Source organism: Pinus tabuliformis, chromosome 8, assembly GCF_031772625.1.
Source record: "Pinus tabuliformis cultivar Carrire ecotype Pingquan chromosome 8, CPIR1, whole genome shotgun sequence".
NCBI lineage: Eukaryota > Viridiplantae > Streptophyta > Pinopsida > Pinales > Pinaceae > Pinus > Pinus tabuliformis.
In genome coordinates this window covers 1,101,652,873-1,101,670,314 of record NC_142294.1, presented here as the reverse complement: position 1 = coordinate 1,101,670,314, position 17,442 = coordinate 1,101,652,873, and the positions used below count along the sequence as shown (strand labels likewise).

General features: G+C 35.0%; 1 protein-coding gene and 1 pseudogene across 1 annotated transcript; both read right to left on the bottom strand.

Moving 5' to 3' along the window:
* Positions 1–649: 649 nt before the first annotated feature.
* LOC149239187 (strigolactones hydrolase CXE15-like) lies at positions 650–10,784 on the bottom strand (annotated as a pseudogene).
* Positions 10,785–14,492: 3,708 nt separating this feature from the next.
* On the bottom strand, positions 14,493–16,028 carry LOC149239186 (putative carboxylesterase 6). Its single transcript, XM_089367086.1, has one exon. It carries the CDS (start codon positions 15,914–15,916, stop codon positions 14,885–14,887), a length of 1,032 nt encoding a protein of 343 aa, XP_089223212.1. The 5' UTR covers positions 15,917–16,028; the 3' UTR covers positions 14,493–14,884.
* Positions 16,029–17,442: the final 1,414 nt, after the last annotated feature.

The following is a 17,442-nucleotide window of genomic DNA, read 5'->3' as shown; positions in this document are numbered from 1 at the left end:
TATGAGAAGGGCCCATGCATCATACATGTGCTCATCTCAAAGTTTGGCAGAGGAAATATATGGCTAGAATGTCTTCAAACCCCCAAACTCCAAAATTATAATGACACGTGTACATATAGATGTGTTCATCTCAAAGATGTGTCATACATGTGCTCATTTTAAATTCTCTAATCATGTTGATTGACAAGGGGACTGAAAAATTGTTTTGCAAAGCCAATGGTTTAGGATGGAAGATATCTCTTGCTAATAACATGCCTTCCACATAGATTTCAACCATAGGTTTCAACATAACAAGATTCAAGAAGCTATATTTTGGTTTAAAACATTTCTCGACCTAAACTTTAAATAAATTAGTTTGGTAAAAAAAGGTAATATATAGATCATAATGATTGTCTACTAAAGGAAAATCAAAGACGCAATCTAAGAACACTACTTCAAATTACAACTTGTCAAAATCAGGAGCTAACAAACAATACTCATCTAGAAATAATTTAGTCCTTCCCTACTTGTCTATGTATAGTGTCCATTCTCATTGAAACCTTACTATGTATGAGATTCTACCTTAGGCAACACATACTACTTTCCCAAATCTAATGGCAACAATGGATGGGTGCATATTATAATATGCATCTGAATGTGTAAAAGCTATCTAGAAGCAACTCCTAATAAATTGATCCATGACCCAAAGAAGATTAGATGTTTCCTAGACAATGTATAGATCACCTCTTATAGAAATCTCATTGAGATAGAAACTATGGCAAACACTTTCAGAAACAAATACCTCTACCTCATGCCCAATGATTTTTATAACCTCGCAATACTTCAACTATGTATCACGAACAAGGTCTCCATCAGCGATTGCCACCAGCATGCATGTGTTGGAAAGGCAGAGTGGAGAAACACAAAACATGACAAACACAAACAATATGATTTGCGTCTCTTCAATTAATCACACAAAAAATTGATGGTTATAATGAACTCGATGAGGGTTATTTAAACTTTTACTTCTAGTAACTTGCCCAGAATAACTTCACAAGCACACACACTCTAAATTCAAATTTTCCCAAAATATGACTTAACTCAAACTGACCCAACTTGACTCAATTAACTGGCTCTCCAAATTTCGCCAACTCTTTCTTGCGGGAGTAATTACAATTTCCAGCACTCCCCCTTAATTACGACTGTATGACTCAACATAACTCAACTATGCCTACTAGGATTACAATAATAATTGACTTAATCATTACTAAAACATATATGTTGGTCTATGTCTCAACTAGGCCTACAATGACTCAAAAATTTAACACTTTTTCATTTTCTTTTTCTTTTCTTCTAGATTCTATAGCCTCAAAATTGATTCATCCTTTGTTGTGCGTTGTTGATGTAGGTTCTACATTTCATTACTTTTTGTTGTTGCAATTTTTCTTTCACTTTTCTTGTATTTGTTGTGAATCTTTCTACTATAGCTTCCTCTTCAACAATTTGTTCAACCATGGACTACTTTCATAACTCTTCATCTTCAACTTATCTTCTTTGATCTACTTATTGTTCTTCATATTCATGACTTTCTTTCTGCCATATTACTTGATAGAAGAATATTATCTCTTCTTGACTCCATCACTGAAAAATGGTTTTATTTATTCTTCCTTGTTTTCAGAAACATCCATATCCTTTTCTTCACTTTCATCATTAGGTACTACTATTTTTTTCCTATAATTTGTGCACTCAAGATCATCATTCACCATTTCATTCAATTCTTTTATTCCATTTGTCGTTTTAAGACTCTTGCCAATTTTTTCAATTGACTTTTGAATCCATTCTGAAATGAGCTTCAAATCTACATCAAACTTATTTGCAAATTTGTTTTTAACTTCTACTCCCATGCTATTTTGAACACCTACATATTCAAAAACAATGTTGAAAGAATCTTTGGTATTCTCTTCACTGAGAGCTTCCAACTCTACCTCTTCTTTCTCTACCTTCTTTTGTTCTATCATTGCATCATACTTTTTATTTTCTGTCTTTTTACCAACCTCTGCTGCTGCAAACATGTTGCCTTCCACATGGCTTGCAAACACAAGTGGGCTTCTTTCACCAAATAAAAACATATCAATAAAAACTTTATGTTGCTTCATGTGCAACCAATTATCATGAGTTAAATTATCTTCATCAAATTTAACATCAACAATTCCAATTGTTGGATCCACCAAATGACTTGCTGCTTTATTGATGGCCTTATCTATGCCAAGCTTAGTTGTTTCTTGTTCACACACCGCTTCATGAAAAGTTCCAATTGTTTCATAACTTGCTGCTACATTGGAAACTTCAACCTCAAATTCTTCATCAAACTTGGTTCTTTCCATATTGCCACTATTAATCCATTTTTCACAAATTCTATTACCATAATGTTCATCCACCTTATGGTGGGATATCCAAGCATTCATGTGCTCATTGACAATTCCAAACTGATCAATTGCAATTGGATTCACCAATCCACATCTCACTTTGTGGTCATCATCCACATGCGTTTTGTCACAGTGGAATTCACCATCATTTGCACCATCCACATTATAGTGGAATCCTCGACATTTATATGCTCTTGCTTTGTTTCACACATAGTGGCTTCAACTTCTTTCCTTGCAATCTTTGTTTCATCTTCTTCATCCATATGTATGTTTGCACTACGAGTTTCACCTTTATAGCCTTCACGACCATCATCCACTTTTGAGTGGGATTCTCCAAGCTCTATTGTCCTCCAAGGGTCTTACTCATATACTCTCGGATCCATGAGTGACTTCTCTACATGTGACAAACTTGTTGGTACATGTCACTACCCCTTGCACCAAATTCGTCTTCCAAGATCTTTCATGCTTCCTTGGAAGTTATAGATTTTGCTATCTTGCACAAAAAATTCTCATCCAATACCTTTTTTATAAAATCCAATGCTAAAGCATCACATATTTCATCATATGGGTTATCAGACCAGTACTCAATTAAATCTTTAACTCGAAGGAAAGTTTGAATCTTGATAACCCAATAATCGAAATATTTACTAGTAAACAGAGGAGGTGATATTATATCAAATCTACACCAATCAACCTCAATTTCTTCTTTGTCTTCTACTAGGCTTTTCAGTTCATGTTGAAAAGTGTGCAACAAGAAATTCTTGTTGAGAATGCAACAAGATGATGGAGCTTAGTGAAAAGAGTCGCCTTCACTAAGTGGGCCCGCAGGCAAATTATGGAGCAAGTTCTACTTTTGATCATAGTGTGGATGATCACAGTGTGGATGATCACAGTGTGGGTGATCACAGTATGAGTGATCACAGTGTGGGTGACCACAGTGTGAGTGATCACAATGTGAGTGATCAAAGTCTATTTTTAGACTGGCTGTCAAAAATAGAAAAGTCAAATATTATTGTCTCATAATAATATTTGGACTATAAACTTGATCTTATTCTCTTAGAGCACATCAGGATGAGCTACGGATGTGGTACATGTAGATCCCAGAGGGAAATACGTGGTTACCTATGGGATGACTAATGTTTGCATGTAGGACTTCAGTTAGAACTCAAGTGAGTTGAGTTTAGTGGACTGGAGGTGCAGTTGATGGAGTTGTGTTCAGTTTAGCTTTGTTAAACTGGTTGTATTTAGTCTAACTGATCAATAGACTAGAGATGAGTTGGGTGAATTAGTTATTAATTAATTCACAAGTTATTAACTCATAATGCAACTATAGAATACATCAGGTAACTCAGTTGCATGTCAGTGCATGTTCAGTTCAGCAGGGACAAGTGTTAGAGGATCAAATTGCTATCAGTTGTGACTATAGCTGTGCATGATGATTTGCACAATCAGAGGGATTGAGTATGCCAATGAATTGGCCAATATCAAGAATTTTAGCTTGTGCTCATGTCCAACAGAGTGTGAGTGATTCTTTGGAGGTGAAATACGAGTTTGGTAAACCATTCTCATCAGTTCTTGAGCAGGTATTGAGCTATGGAGGCAGGCAAGCAGCGGGGGAGATTTGGAGATTAGATCTGAGCTGTATTGTGTGTAGCATGTGGAGATAGTACTGAGTACTTGTGAGGAGTATTGTACTATGTATTGTTACATGATTCAATCACTATAATATACAGATAGTTGGGGTTTTAGCGAGATGCTTTCCCCGGGAAAATACTGTGTTGATTGATGCTTCTATGTGCGCCTGTAAATGTTTCTGCTTCTATAAATTGATGATCAACATAGAGGAGCTTATGTATTGTGTATGTATTCTGCAATAGTACATGATCAGGATAATCTCCATTGAATATGTGTCATATTATTCAAAATTTCTACATGGTATCGGAGCAACTTGATTTGTAGAAGAGATTTTTACAGGATATCAAGTGAGGATTGATCATCAGATCTATTATTCAGAAAGTGTTTACATTTTATTTCTTCAGGCAGAGTCTGTAATCGGGCCAGGTAGCCTATGGATTCATCCTTCCTTTGGAAGGTGAGATATCCGGTGAATGCCCATACAGTCGATCTCTGTACAAGAAATACTTTGTTCTCATGAATTCTAGATCAGAAGCGGTTGAGTTTTGAGCTGGTGGAATTCGAATTTAATTCCAAAGCAAGAGAGAAAACTCAGAAACATTCAGTGTGAGAATGGAGACAGTATGCCCCAGTATCTCACGAAGTTCACCCAATGCCGGGATGAGCTGGGAAATTTGGGGGTGACTGTCGGATGAGGATGGTGAGTCTAGCACTCCTTGACCTTCCTAAGAGTTGGCATAGCTACCAGGACTCGGTGAATGGAAGGGAGAAACAGCCAAATTGGGAACGAATATGGTCAGATTTGATGCAGGAGGAGATTAGACGGAGCACCAAAGATAGTTCTTCATCTATGCATGATGAGGAGAACTGTGCCTTAGCGAGTAAGGCGAAGAAGGGGAAGGGGAAGGTTTCTCTTTCCGAATCCAATTCTTCCAATGATGGGAAGAAGGTTGAAAAGGCGAAGGTGAGATGCTTTCGTTGTCATGAGTTGGGTCATTATGCTACTAATTGCCCAAAGAAGAAGTCCAAGAAGGGATCTGGGGAAGGATCTGAAGGTGAGGCACTTGCTTCACAGTTTGAGTTGGATTTCACACTCTTCGCATGCATGGTTTCATCCATGATGGGAAGTGGTTGGTTTCTTGATAATGGAGCTTCTTTCCACATGACCGGTGACAAAAGTTTGTTCAGTACTTTGGAGGAGAAAGATCTCCAGATACGCATAAGGATGGGTAATGATGAGAAGTATAGTGTCTCAGGTGTAGGCATGGTTATTTTTCAGAGGGAGCATGGAGCTCGCCTTACCTTGACCGATGTCAAGTATGTACCAGGACTGAAGAGAAACTTGGTGTTGATCGCGATGCTGGAAGATAAAGGGTATGATGTAGTCTTCAGTAAGGGAAAGGCTTTCCTTAGACAGATCATCACTAGACAGGTGAAGCAGATTGGTTCACGGGTCTAGAACCTGTATGCTCTTGAGGTTCAAGATGCATGCAAAGCCTTGAGCAGCGAGGCAATTGATGGAGAATTGGTGGTTGAGAGGGAGCGTATATTACCTCTCAACATGCAGAGCCAGAAGAAGTCTCAGATGATTGTGCAGGAGCCATGATTGGTGCAGCAACTTCAGGAGGTTGTGGAGCAGCCACAACAAGGGAAGCTGAGAGGAGATCGAGTAGAGACATCTACTCATCCAGAGACCTCCAGTAGGGGGAAACTTCGAGCCAGGTGGGCTGAGGGATCGCATGCAGCCATACCTCCGGGTAGGAGGTGGGGTGATGTGGATTGATAGTCCCAAGGAGGAGGGGTAGGATCCTTGAGGTACCCAACCTCTTGGATGAGACCTTGCTACGGGAGCCTCAATGTGTAGTAGCAGGAACTGATTGATTGGGTAGAGATAGATGCGGATGGAGCGGCAGAGAGAGTGACAGTGTAGGGAATCCCAGGACAGCACATAGCTAGCAGGCTGCAGCAATGCGAGAGGCTCAAGTGTTTTGCACAGTGCTAGGTGGCACAAAGAAGTGTACAATGGTGCGAGATGCATGGAGATGTTGCAGTAGCGCAGATGTCAGAGAGGGAGAACTTGTCAGCAGCAGGTAGAGCTTCAGCATCAGAGGATGTTTCTAGCCCAACAGGGAGGTCAGTTGGGAGGTGCAGTGCGGATGCAATGTTGGGAGATAGAACCAGCAGCAGCACGGATGCAGTCAGAGATCAAAGTGACAGAGGCTAGAGCAGTCAGATACTAAAGAGCACAGAGATGCAGAGTCTTCAATCGACAGAGGCAATAGCAGTCAAAGACTTTGATGACAGAGCAAGTGGACCAGCCAGATGTGTTGCATGGAGAACATTCCAGAGTTTGAGGATCAGGTTTGAGAGGAAACCTTTCTTGTTGAGAGGGAGTGTTGAAAAGTGTGCAACAAGAAATGCTTGTTGAGAATGCAACAAGATGATGGAGCTTAGTGAAAAGAGTCGCCTTCACTAAGTGGGCCCGCAGGCAAATTATGGCGCAAGTTCTATTTTTGATCACAGTGTGGATGATCACAGTGTGGATGATCACAGTGTGGGTAATCGCAGTATGAGTGATCATAGTGTGGGTGACCACAGTGTGAGTGATCACAGTGTGAGTGATCAAAGTCTATTTTTAGACTGGCTGTCAAAAATAGAAAAGTCAAATATTATTGTCTCATAATAATATTTGGACTATAAACTTGATCTTATTCTCTTGGAGCACTTCAGGATAAGCTACGGATGTGGTACATGTAGATCCCAGAGGGAAATACGTGGTTAGCTATGGGATGACTAATATTTGCATGCAGGACTTCAGTTAGAACTCAAGTGAGTTGAGTTTAGTGGACTGGAGGTGTAGTTGATGGAGTTGTGTTCAGTTTAGCTTTGTTAAACTAGTTGTATTTAGCCTAACTGATCAATAGATTATTAATTAATTCAAAAGTTATTAACTCATAATGCAACTATATAATACATCAGTTAACTCAGTTGCATGTCAGTGCATGTTCAGTTGAGCATGGACAGGTGTTAGAGGATCATATTGCTATCAGTTGTGACTATAGCTGTGCATGATGATTTGCACAATCAGAGGGATTGAGTATGCAAATGAATTGGCCAATATCAAGAATTGTAGCTTGTGCTCACGTCCAACAGAGTGTGAGTGATTCTTTGGAGGTGAAATACGAGTTTGGTAAACCATTCTCATCAATTCTTGAGTTGTGGAGGCAGGCAAGCAGCGAGGAAGATTTGGAGATCAGATCTGAGTTGTATTGTGTGTAGCATGTGGAGATAGTACTGAGTACTTGTGAGGAGTATTGTACTATGTATTGTTACATGATTCAATCACTATAATATACAGATAGTTGGGGTTTTTAGAGAGATGCTTTCCCCGGGAAAATACTGTGTTGATTGATGCTTCTATGTGTGCCTGTGAATGTTTCTGCTTTTGTAAATTGATGATCAACGTAGAGGAGCTTATGTATTGTGCATGTATTCCGCAATAGTACATGATCAGGATAATCTCCATTGAATATGTGTCATATTATTCAAAATTTCTACAGTTCATCCGCTGTGGTCTGAACCTCTCTAAACATGGCAATGCTCTCTGCCTCATCTTTTTTATTCCTTTTCTTAATATTTTTTAGTTATGCTTTGCGACCCATGACTATTTTATTTCCTTTGTCTTATAGCTACTTTCCTGATTACATGAGGCTAACTTCCATATCATGCTTGAAAAAAAAAAAAAAAATTCAATATGCACCCCTGTAAGGCAAAAATTTCACCCAAAACATTGTCATGCTAGAAAAAACACCAATTTTTTTTGTAGACCAACAGACCTTTGCAAAGCCCTAAATTCGTGTTCAAATAAACCATTTTTTTTTAATATATAAAAATCTTTGTGTCAAAAAAGAAACCACACATATCATCAACACTTTCAATTTCACCAAAATCACCAGCTAATGGTTCTTCATCAAATTTAAGAGAGGAGAAACACAAAAATTGGCACACACAAATAATATGAGTTGCAGCTCTTCAACTGATCACACAAAAACTTGATGATTACAATGAACCCGGTGCAAGTTCTTTAAACTTTTTCTTCTAGTAACTCACCCAAAATAAGTTCACATGCACACACACACTCTAAATTCAACTTTTCCCAAAATATGACTTAACTCGAACTCACTCGACTTGACTAAGTTCATTGATTTAGCCAACTCTCACATGCCAGAGTAATTATGATTTCCAATAGTACAAAAACTTCAAATTCTTTAGAGGTAGAACATGAGGTCCCATCGGGTTTGTGATGGGATGATCTCTGATCGTGAACTCCTATGGTGTAGAGTCAAAAGCGCAGAATCATACATAATCTCCATCTTTGATTTGCTTCTCTCAGATGTCACATATACAGGGTGTATGGAAACACTTCCTTGCAAGCAAACAGGATGCAGGTAATGAGGTGGATTACCCAAAGTGCAGAGAAGCACCTGGTGAATGAGGTTCCTAGTGTTGTCACCCATCAGAACACATCGGCTGAAATCGGCATGCCGACCAAGCCATGACTCCTCTCTCCCCCCAAGGGCCACAAAGTGAAGCCATAGAAGAGATCTGAACAAATCATCGCAAGCGGCAGGAAGGCAGTGCTCTAGTGCGAATCTAACATCCACCAATACTCATATCACATTGGATGGATGTAGATGTGACTAGCATAGATCGATGTAAAGTACATATCTAGAATGAATCGAGAGGGATCAAATTTCTTTTGTTGCAAACATATTTTAGAGTTCAAAAAACAATGTGTAATTTTTTACTCTCTAAATTGAGTTTTTGAATGTCATTGAGATTATATAACATTTGTATTGAACCATTTTATATTAATTTATATTTAAATATTTTATTCATAACTCATATTAGATATTTTATTCCATAAGACTCATTAACGAATTTTATTTTGACATTTTTTTCTATAAATATATATAAAGTTTGTATCAGGTATTAAAATATTTTTGAAAAGCATAAGGTTTAAATATCTTACTCACATGTTTTTTTTTTTTTTTTTTTTCTAATTACTTTACATGATATTGGGTGATATGGACAACTAATTAAAAATGCATAGCATATATATTTTTTATTTTTTATTTTAGGTGAAATTGTTTTTCTATTTAGATAATATTTTAAAAGGGACGGACATGGATATCGAAATATTGTATTTATTACTTGAAGAGTGAAATTGGAATATCAAAATTAAGTGAATTGGTGTGTTAATAGATTTTTAATTGTTTATTTATATGGTTATTTAATTTTTATGAGCCAATATGAACGAAATTATTTTTATTATTTTTTTGAAAACATGACATACTTACACATGTCCCTCTAGATTGTAAAATAAACCTCTCAAGTCAGTGAGACTCTTAACTCAATAATACATTTACCAATAAACATAAAATTTATAAAATTTTATAATTATTATTTATATTTTAATACATTTACCCATAAACATAAGATTTATAAAATTTTATAATTATTATTTATATTTTAATGTATATAAAATAAATTACCCTATTAATGAAGTCATTATCGCGTTAGGCCATTGCTATCCAATTTATATTTTTATTAAAGATTATTATATACTTTCTAATCATTTAAACCATTCGAGTTACAAACTTACATTTTACTCCATCAAACTCGCTTTAACATATTTTTTAATGTATATAAAATAAATCACCCTGTTACTGTCACATTCGTAGTCATTATCACATTAGGCAATTGCCATCCAATTTATATTTTGATTAAAGATTATTATATTTATATACTTTTTAATCATTTAAACAATTCAAGTTACAAACTTATATATGAGTCAATCAAACTCGCTTTCACAAAAATAGTTTTTTATATTTATTAAATATTTTCATGATTATTGTAAACGAATTTTACGGAGAAGAAAGTGCTAAATATTCTCCAGGATTATTCCTTATTCATGTGGAATCTAACGCTTAGAGTGGATTGATAGCCAAAGCGAAATGATTGATGTTACCATTATAAAACGTACAACCATTTACAAAAGTGTGCTGCTTAATTATTAATTTACATTTTTAAGTTGTTTAAAATTTTGCAAAACAATTTTCAATAGATTGTGATTTGTATTTATTTAAAATAAAAACTTAGCCTTTTAAATTGTGATTTTTAATTATTTAATAAAATATATTTTTTTAAATATGACTGAATTCATATTTGTGAATTTGTTTGAAACACTGATAATATAGAACTCTAAACTAAAATACCAGCACATTTTTACTAAATTTCAAGCAAATAACTTTCAAAACTTAAAATAATTAAACTACTAAAAAAACAACAAAATATTTAAAATACCTAAAAGCTTTCTACACAAAACCTTACGGACAAATTTTCTCCACAAAACCTTGACCTTGACTACCCGAATCCTTATACAAAACCATGTTCTTCCGTCGACCAAGACCAACTAGGCAAATTTTCTGCATAAAAGCTTGAGTGACCTTGATTTTGCTTTTTCAAATGGCCATTTTTGAGACCAACTTTCTTCACATCGCCTCAATGTTTTAAAAAGGAAAACCCTAATTATTAGGCAATTTTATGCAGACAGCCTTAATTTGAACTTTATTTTGTTCAAACCTTTACAAATATCATATTTTTCTTGAGAACATCAATGTCTGCTTTCTCCGTCATCAATGATATTGTCAAATTCGCTTTTGAAAGTGCATTTCCTACCATTACTTTTTTTAAGAATGGTCAGTATATAAGGCGCCCATTTGTCCTTAAACGCACCATTGTCGTAGAGAGAAACGACAGAATCTTCTGAAAATAAGTTGGGGATATTTGCACTTTCAATGTTGCCCAATGACTTCGATGCATCGCCTTTTTCACTGACCATGAAAGTTCTTTGGTTTTTCCCTTCACAAATTTGGATGCTATGATATATATTTAAAAGAAAATTGCTCTGCTGTAAGACTTTTTAATAAAATTGAAGGCTACGATTATATATATATATATATATATATATTACGTGATGTATTTTATTTTTTTAATAATATATATTATATAATGAATTTGTTTTTTTCAATGACAGGGAGGTTGTTTCAGCTTATTATGGTAGAAACAATATAATATTTTATAAACATTTTAATTTGATCTAATTAAGTAAAATTAAATATATAAATAAAATAAAATTTAAAATTTAAAATTAAATTTTTTATTTATATTTATAATCAAAATCAATTATAATTAATAATTAAATTAATTTAGATCTATTTTAATCCTGAATTTACCAAAAGAATCTATCAAGAGTGATTTTAACCAGAAAAATTAAATAATATGATATGTAAATCTCTTTTAGAGTGGAGAGAGATTTGATCTTGCTTGATATTTTCTAAATTAAAATGGATCTAGAGTAGTATAACTTTTTTGTGAACTAATATAAAAAAAATTTATTAATAACAAAAAAATGATATATACATAATGTAGTATGAGATAAATTAGAAAATTATAACAAGATGACATAACAACCCAATCTTAAGATGATGTAGACAGAAGTACCAAAAACCACATCAAAACTTTCAAAACCAACATTATAAAAACATGATCATTATAAACCAACATTGAACAACAATACTTAAACAAAAACCACATAAAAAAATCATCATAAACCAACATCCATCCACCAACTGTACAAAAACTATGAATTCACTGCATACAATCAAAGAAAATTCTAGAATTTAAAAGCACAGCGGTCCTCTCGAAGTTAATGCCAAAAGAAACTAAAGTGAACAAGTCCATGAAAGGCCTACTAGAACCACGTTTGAAGAGGCAAGGGAATTGCTTCCAACCGCTGAACAATACCAGGTTTGACCAGCTCTATGTTAGTTATGGTTGTATTAGTCTTAAAAGGATATATTTGACTTAATGCTCCTAGACCTTTATGAAGTTGAATGCAAATAACTTTATGAAGTTGAATGCAAATATGAAATGCAATTCCTAATCTAAAAACTAGAAAAGTTGTTTTTGCACTGTTTTTAATAGTTTACTTCCAGAGATATGTAATTTTTTTTAATGTTAAACATAAAATTCACATGTAATATTTGAAAAAATTAATATAAATAGATGTTACAATTTTTATTTTAAATAAGATAATTTTATATCAATTTTTTATATATAAAGAGCGAAAAGAAATTATATATATATATGTTATATGGATATACAATTGGTTAAATTTTTAATATAGAGTTAATAAGTGATATTTAAAAAATATTAATAACAAAAAGAATTTTAATGTTGATCATAAATAAAATGTTTCAATTTCAATTATATATCTACATATAAATAGATAGATAAAACAATTGAATTTAAAGGATTTCTCATGCTTAAAACATTCCAAATTTATTGTGCTTGGTATGAGGGAGATGTGGATTTATCTTGATGATCAACATCTGGGTGAGAAGTGGCATATAAAGTATGAAGTCATATCCATCTTGAACTCTTCATTTTTCATGCATCAATAGGGATCAAAATTTGAGGAAATGTTTGCACCTCAAGGGATTTGATCCCATCTTGGCTCATGGTAATTCAAACATTTCAATGGTATGTTGCTCGATACCAGGGAGAACTGTAAATCCTTTCATGCATATTAAGAACCATAGTAAATCCGTCTTAACTTTAGATATATCATGTACTAAGAGGGATCAAAATTTGAGAAAAGATTTTCACATCCAAGGATTTGATTCCTCTTAAAATATGATAAATCCAAAGCTATTGTGTATCTATGATGATGTTAATAAAATAATATATTGTACACATTTTAATTTATTTTCGTAACTACTAGTAAACCTCTAGGGTTTATGACCTGTGTGCCTCTATGTAAACCGAGTCTATGTAAACCTAGTCACAACCGAGGGATTTTTAACCTTGGATCTCTGAGGTCACTAATTGAGTTGGCCCCTAGAACCATATTGTACATATTGGTTCAAAAATAAAATTATATGTCATATAAGTCTTGGGATCCAAGAGGTTAGGATTAATAGTATTAATGTCACACTGTTCAATTCTAATCTTGGCTAAACCTCCAAGTATAGTTTGTTGGCTATTATATTGAGTGAAGGGGTTCTAGTGATAGGGATGCAATGTGTATGTAGTGGTGTGGATGAAAATGTGTTCAAGTTTTAGATTCCCCTTTTATATATATATAAACTAAAAAAAGATATATAATAAAATTTCGTAAATATAAATATATATGTATATCTATATATGTGTGTGTGTGGATGGCTATGGAGCTATATTTTTTACTATAAATTTTGTAAGAGATATTCTAATTTTCAATATAATTTTGCTTTGAATGATGAATAGATATCCTACTGTTTATTAAAAAAAAAAAAAACTATTAGTAAAGATATTCCATGAATATTTTATGAAGGTAAATCTCTATCACTGATATATTAATTATTAATAATTAAACTAAAATTCTCAAAACCTTATTTAAAATAAAGACAATTGTCCACATAATAATGACTCAAATATTTTCTTTTACTTTAAATTATTTTCTCTTGATATTTTCCTTTATATTCTTGTATTTTTTCATGAACACATGATAATGACTTTTAGAATAATTCTTTTTTCTTATTTTTGTATTTTTCTTTGAATGATAAATATTTAACAGTGTACATATTAAAGTCTTACACCATTAAATATACTTATTCTACACCATAATTTTGATAAAAATGTGTTTAAATAATATTTTTATAACAAAAATAGATTCAACACCATCAAAAATCTCAAAATATCCAAAATCCTAAATATAACAGATTTTTTGAAAAATTTCTACCTTATTTGAGATTCCTATATACAATGGAGAACTGAACTGTTTAGACGGCTAACTGTTTAGACGGCTCTTCTATCTGCAATTGAGAACTGTTTAGACTACTCTTAATAAACACTCAGTCTCCCTCCCCTTTTTCCCTTTCATAAATTCTTCGACTATCGCCACGTGAAAATGATGCCATCATAAAACTTGAGCCAGGATATCAGTCGTTCAATGGTGGAGGAGGAAATAAATGGTTAGAATGTCCTTATATCCCGAACTACGCTGTGGGAAGGGCCCATGCGTCATACATGTGCTCATCTCAAAGTTTGGCGGAGGAAAGAGATGGCTACAATGTCTTTATGCCCCGAACTCCGCTGTGAGAAGGGCCCCTGCGTCATACAGATGTGCTCATCCCAAAGTTTTGCTTACCCCACTTTCAAACACTCTAATACCGCTAACTTTCAAACACTCTAATACCGCTAACTGACAAGGGGACTTAAAAAGTGGTTTTCCAAAGCCATCTCTTCCTAGTAACATGTCTTCCTCATAGATTTCAACATAATAAGATTCAATAAGGATAAGATATCTCTTCCTAGTAACATGTATTCCACATTCAATAATCTATATTTTGGTTCAAAAAAAATTGGCATATAAAATAAAATAAATTATTTTGGTACTTCAAAAAGCAGTAACATATAGATCATAATGATGGTAGGCTACAGGAAAGGAAAGACGCAATCCCAGAAGCCTACTTCCGGGAATCTGGAGGTAACAAACAGTGCACATCTGGAAATAATTTATGTTTTCCCTATTCTTTCTATACTATGCAGGAAATGTTACTTTAGGTTTCTCTTTTTTAACCATAGTAAATAGATATTTTCTTGGACTAATCTAGGGGAGTTGGACTAATCTAGGGTAGTTCCATGATCAACTCGCTTAGTCAACACATACTGCTTTCCCAAATCTGAAGGCTACAATGGATGGGTGCATATTCTAATACATCTGAAAATATAAAAGCAGTCTAGAAGCAACTCTTGATGAACTGATCCACGGTCTGAAGCAGTTTAGAGGTTTGCTCGGCAATGTGCGGATCACTTTTTATGGCAATCTCGTTGAAATAGAAACTGTGGCCAACACTTTCAGAAATAAATACCTCCACCTCATGCCCACCCATTTTCATAGCTTCGCAGTACTCCAGCTGTGTATCACGCATAAGGTCTCTGTCAGCAATTGCCACCAACATGCACGGAAACTTCAAATCCTTTAGAGGTGGAGCGTGAGGCCCCATTGGGTTTGTGATGGGATGATCTCTGGTGGTGAAACCCTCTGGCGCAGACAGTTTCAAGAACTTATCGACCATATCCAAAGTCAAAAGCGCAGAATCACAAGGAATCTCCATCTCCGATTTGCTTCTCTCGGATCTCACATATCCAGGATGTATGGAAACACCTCCTCGCACGCAAACAGGATGCAGGAAATCAGGCGGATTCGCCAAAGTTCGGAGAAGCACCTGGTGAACCAGGTTTCCCCCAGTGCTGTCCCCCATCAGAACACATCGGCTGAAATCGGCGTATCGACTCAGCAACGGCTCCTCTTTCTCCCCGAGGGCCACGGAGTGGAGCCACAGAAGAGCTCCAAACGCATCGTCGCAGGCGGCGGGAAGGCGATTCTCAGGTGCGAGTCTGTAATCCACCGATACGCATATCACGTTGGACTCCCTAACGAAGCGAGTGTAGAAGTGATAATACATACGCCAGTCGGCGTGGGATATACAAAACCCTCCCCCGTGGAAATGGAGCACCACGCCCAGTCTTTGGTTTTCGTGTTGCTGTAGCGCTGTCTGAGGCACATAAATTCGTGCCCACACGCCGGTTTCCTGGTTGAGAACCACGTCTTTGGTGGCCACTCCCTCTACGAAGGCGTCGTTGGAAGGGGACACCGGCATGGTGAGGGGCAGGACCTGGTCATCAATCCCAGTCCAGCTCCTATCAACGGTGCCATCGCTGAAGACCCTAAACCATCCAGACACTTCCTCAACAACCTCTTTACCCATTCTCAGATAGACGCACCGATCTTGGAATCAGATTTACAGGAAGAGGATTTCTGCTGCCTATAACATGCAGTGGATGCTTGGTGGGTTGCGCGTGATCCATGACGCCCAACCTTTTATGGACTAGCGATTCTACTTTAGGAAGAAGTTTCATCGCGTCATGATTGCAAGTGATTGGAAACAACGTCACCAATTTCCATGATAGTGTACCACTACGCATTGTGATTTTCGTTGGGTCCATCCTACATATTTTGTTAGGTAATAAATCTCGTAAAGGGAGATTCAAAAGAAATCTCGTAAAGGTCATTAATCAAATGAGAAATTATATATGATCTTATAGATGGCAGAAACTAAAGAGAAGTAGGTAAATTATTGAATCAGATCAAAAAAAAGTAGAGTGGAAATTACTAAGAACTAATATTGGCGGTCTGGAACTAATATTGGCGGTCCAAGAAAAAGACAGACAAGGCCAAGATAGAAGAGAAAAGATAGATTAGACTAAGAAACAAAGGCATCCCCAAAGAATAAAATAGAGAATCTTCCTGTACAATGCCATCAATTGGGAGTTCAAAAAACATAAAATAAATTACCTTATTATTAAAATGTTTAGTATTCATTAGACCATTGTTATCCTATTAAAATGTTTAGTATTCATTAGACAATTGTTATCCAATTTATATTTTTATTAAAGATTATTATATATTTTTTAATAATTTAAACATTCAATTTACCTGTAGAGTTGTCTAACCAGGCCGTAAATTTGTTTTGGAAATAGTAAAATTCTGGAATAATTTTTGGTAAAATCTGGCAAAATTTTTGGGAAATCTAGATTACACTTGTCAAATTTCATGATTTTGGGTGTGCAAGGGTTGTTGATGGTGCTGAATGAAAAGCATTTCAAACTCCTATGATCAAAATTTTGAAAAAAACAGATTACCAGATTCCAACAAAAAATATCTTTCTAAACAAATTTATAGCCTCAATAGACATACCAAGCAAAGTTATAAGGAGTTGCTTTTAGTGCAACTTTTTGGAAGCTTTTCTGAGGGATTTTTCCTCTCTAAATTCTCTAAAATCCAACAAGAATTCATTGAAATCACAAGCTTGATGAGTAACACCTACACAATATTAGTGCCCTAAAAGTCTTTTAGGGTGTGGAATCCATATATAGAGTCAAAAAACTACTTTAAATAACACAAATAAAGATTTCACCTCAATTTTTTTCACAAGCTTGATGGGTAACCCTTACACAATAGAAGTGCTCTAAAAATTTTTTAGGGGGCTGAGTGGAAAAACTAGTTTAAATAACACATTTCACCTCAATTTTTTTCCCTTGGAAACTCCAAAAATTCACACCAAAAATAACTCCAATTTTATTATCTATAATTATTCCTTATGGTTATTTATGTGGAATCTAGGTTATTTATGTGGAATCTAACACTAGTGGAATGATACCCACCGTAAAATGATCGATGTTACCATTGTAAAACACAAAACAATTTACAAAAGTGTGCTGGTGAGCTATTTTA

What these genes read in the sequence shown, in the direction of transcription:
- LOC149239186 (XM_089367086.1), bottom strand. Translation starts at nt 15,916, where the DNA reads ATGGGTAAAGAGGTTGTTGAGGAAGTGTCTGGATGGTTTAGGGTCTTC.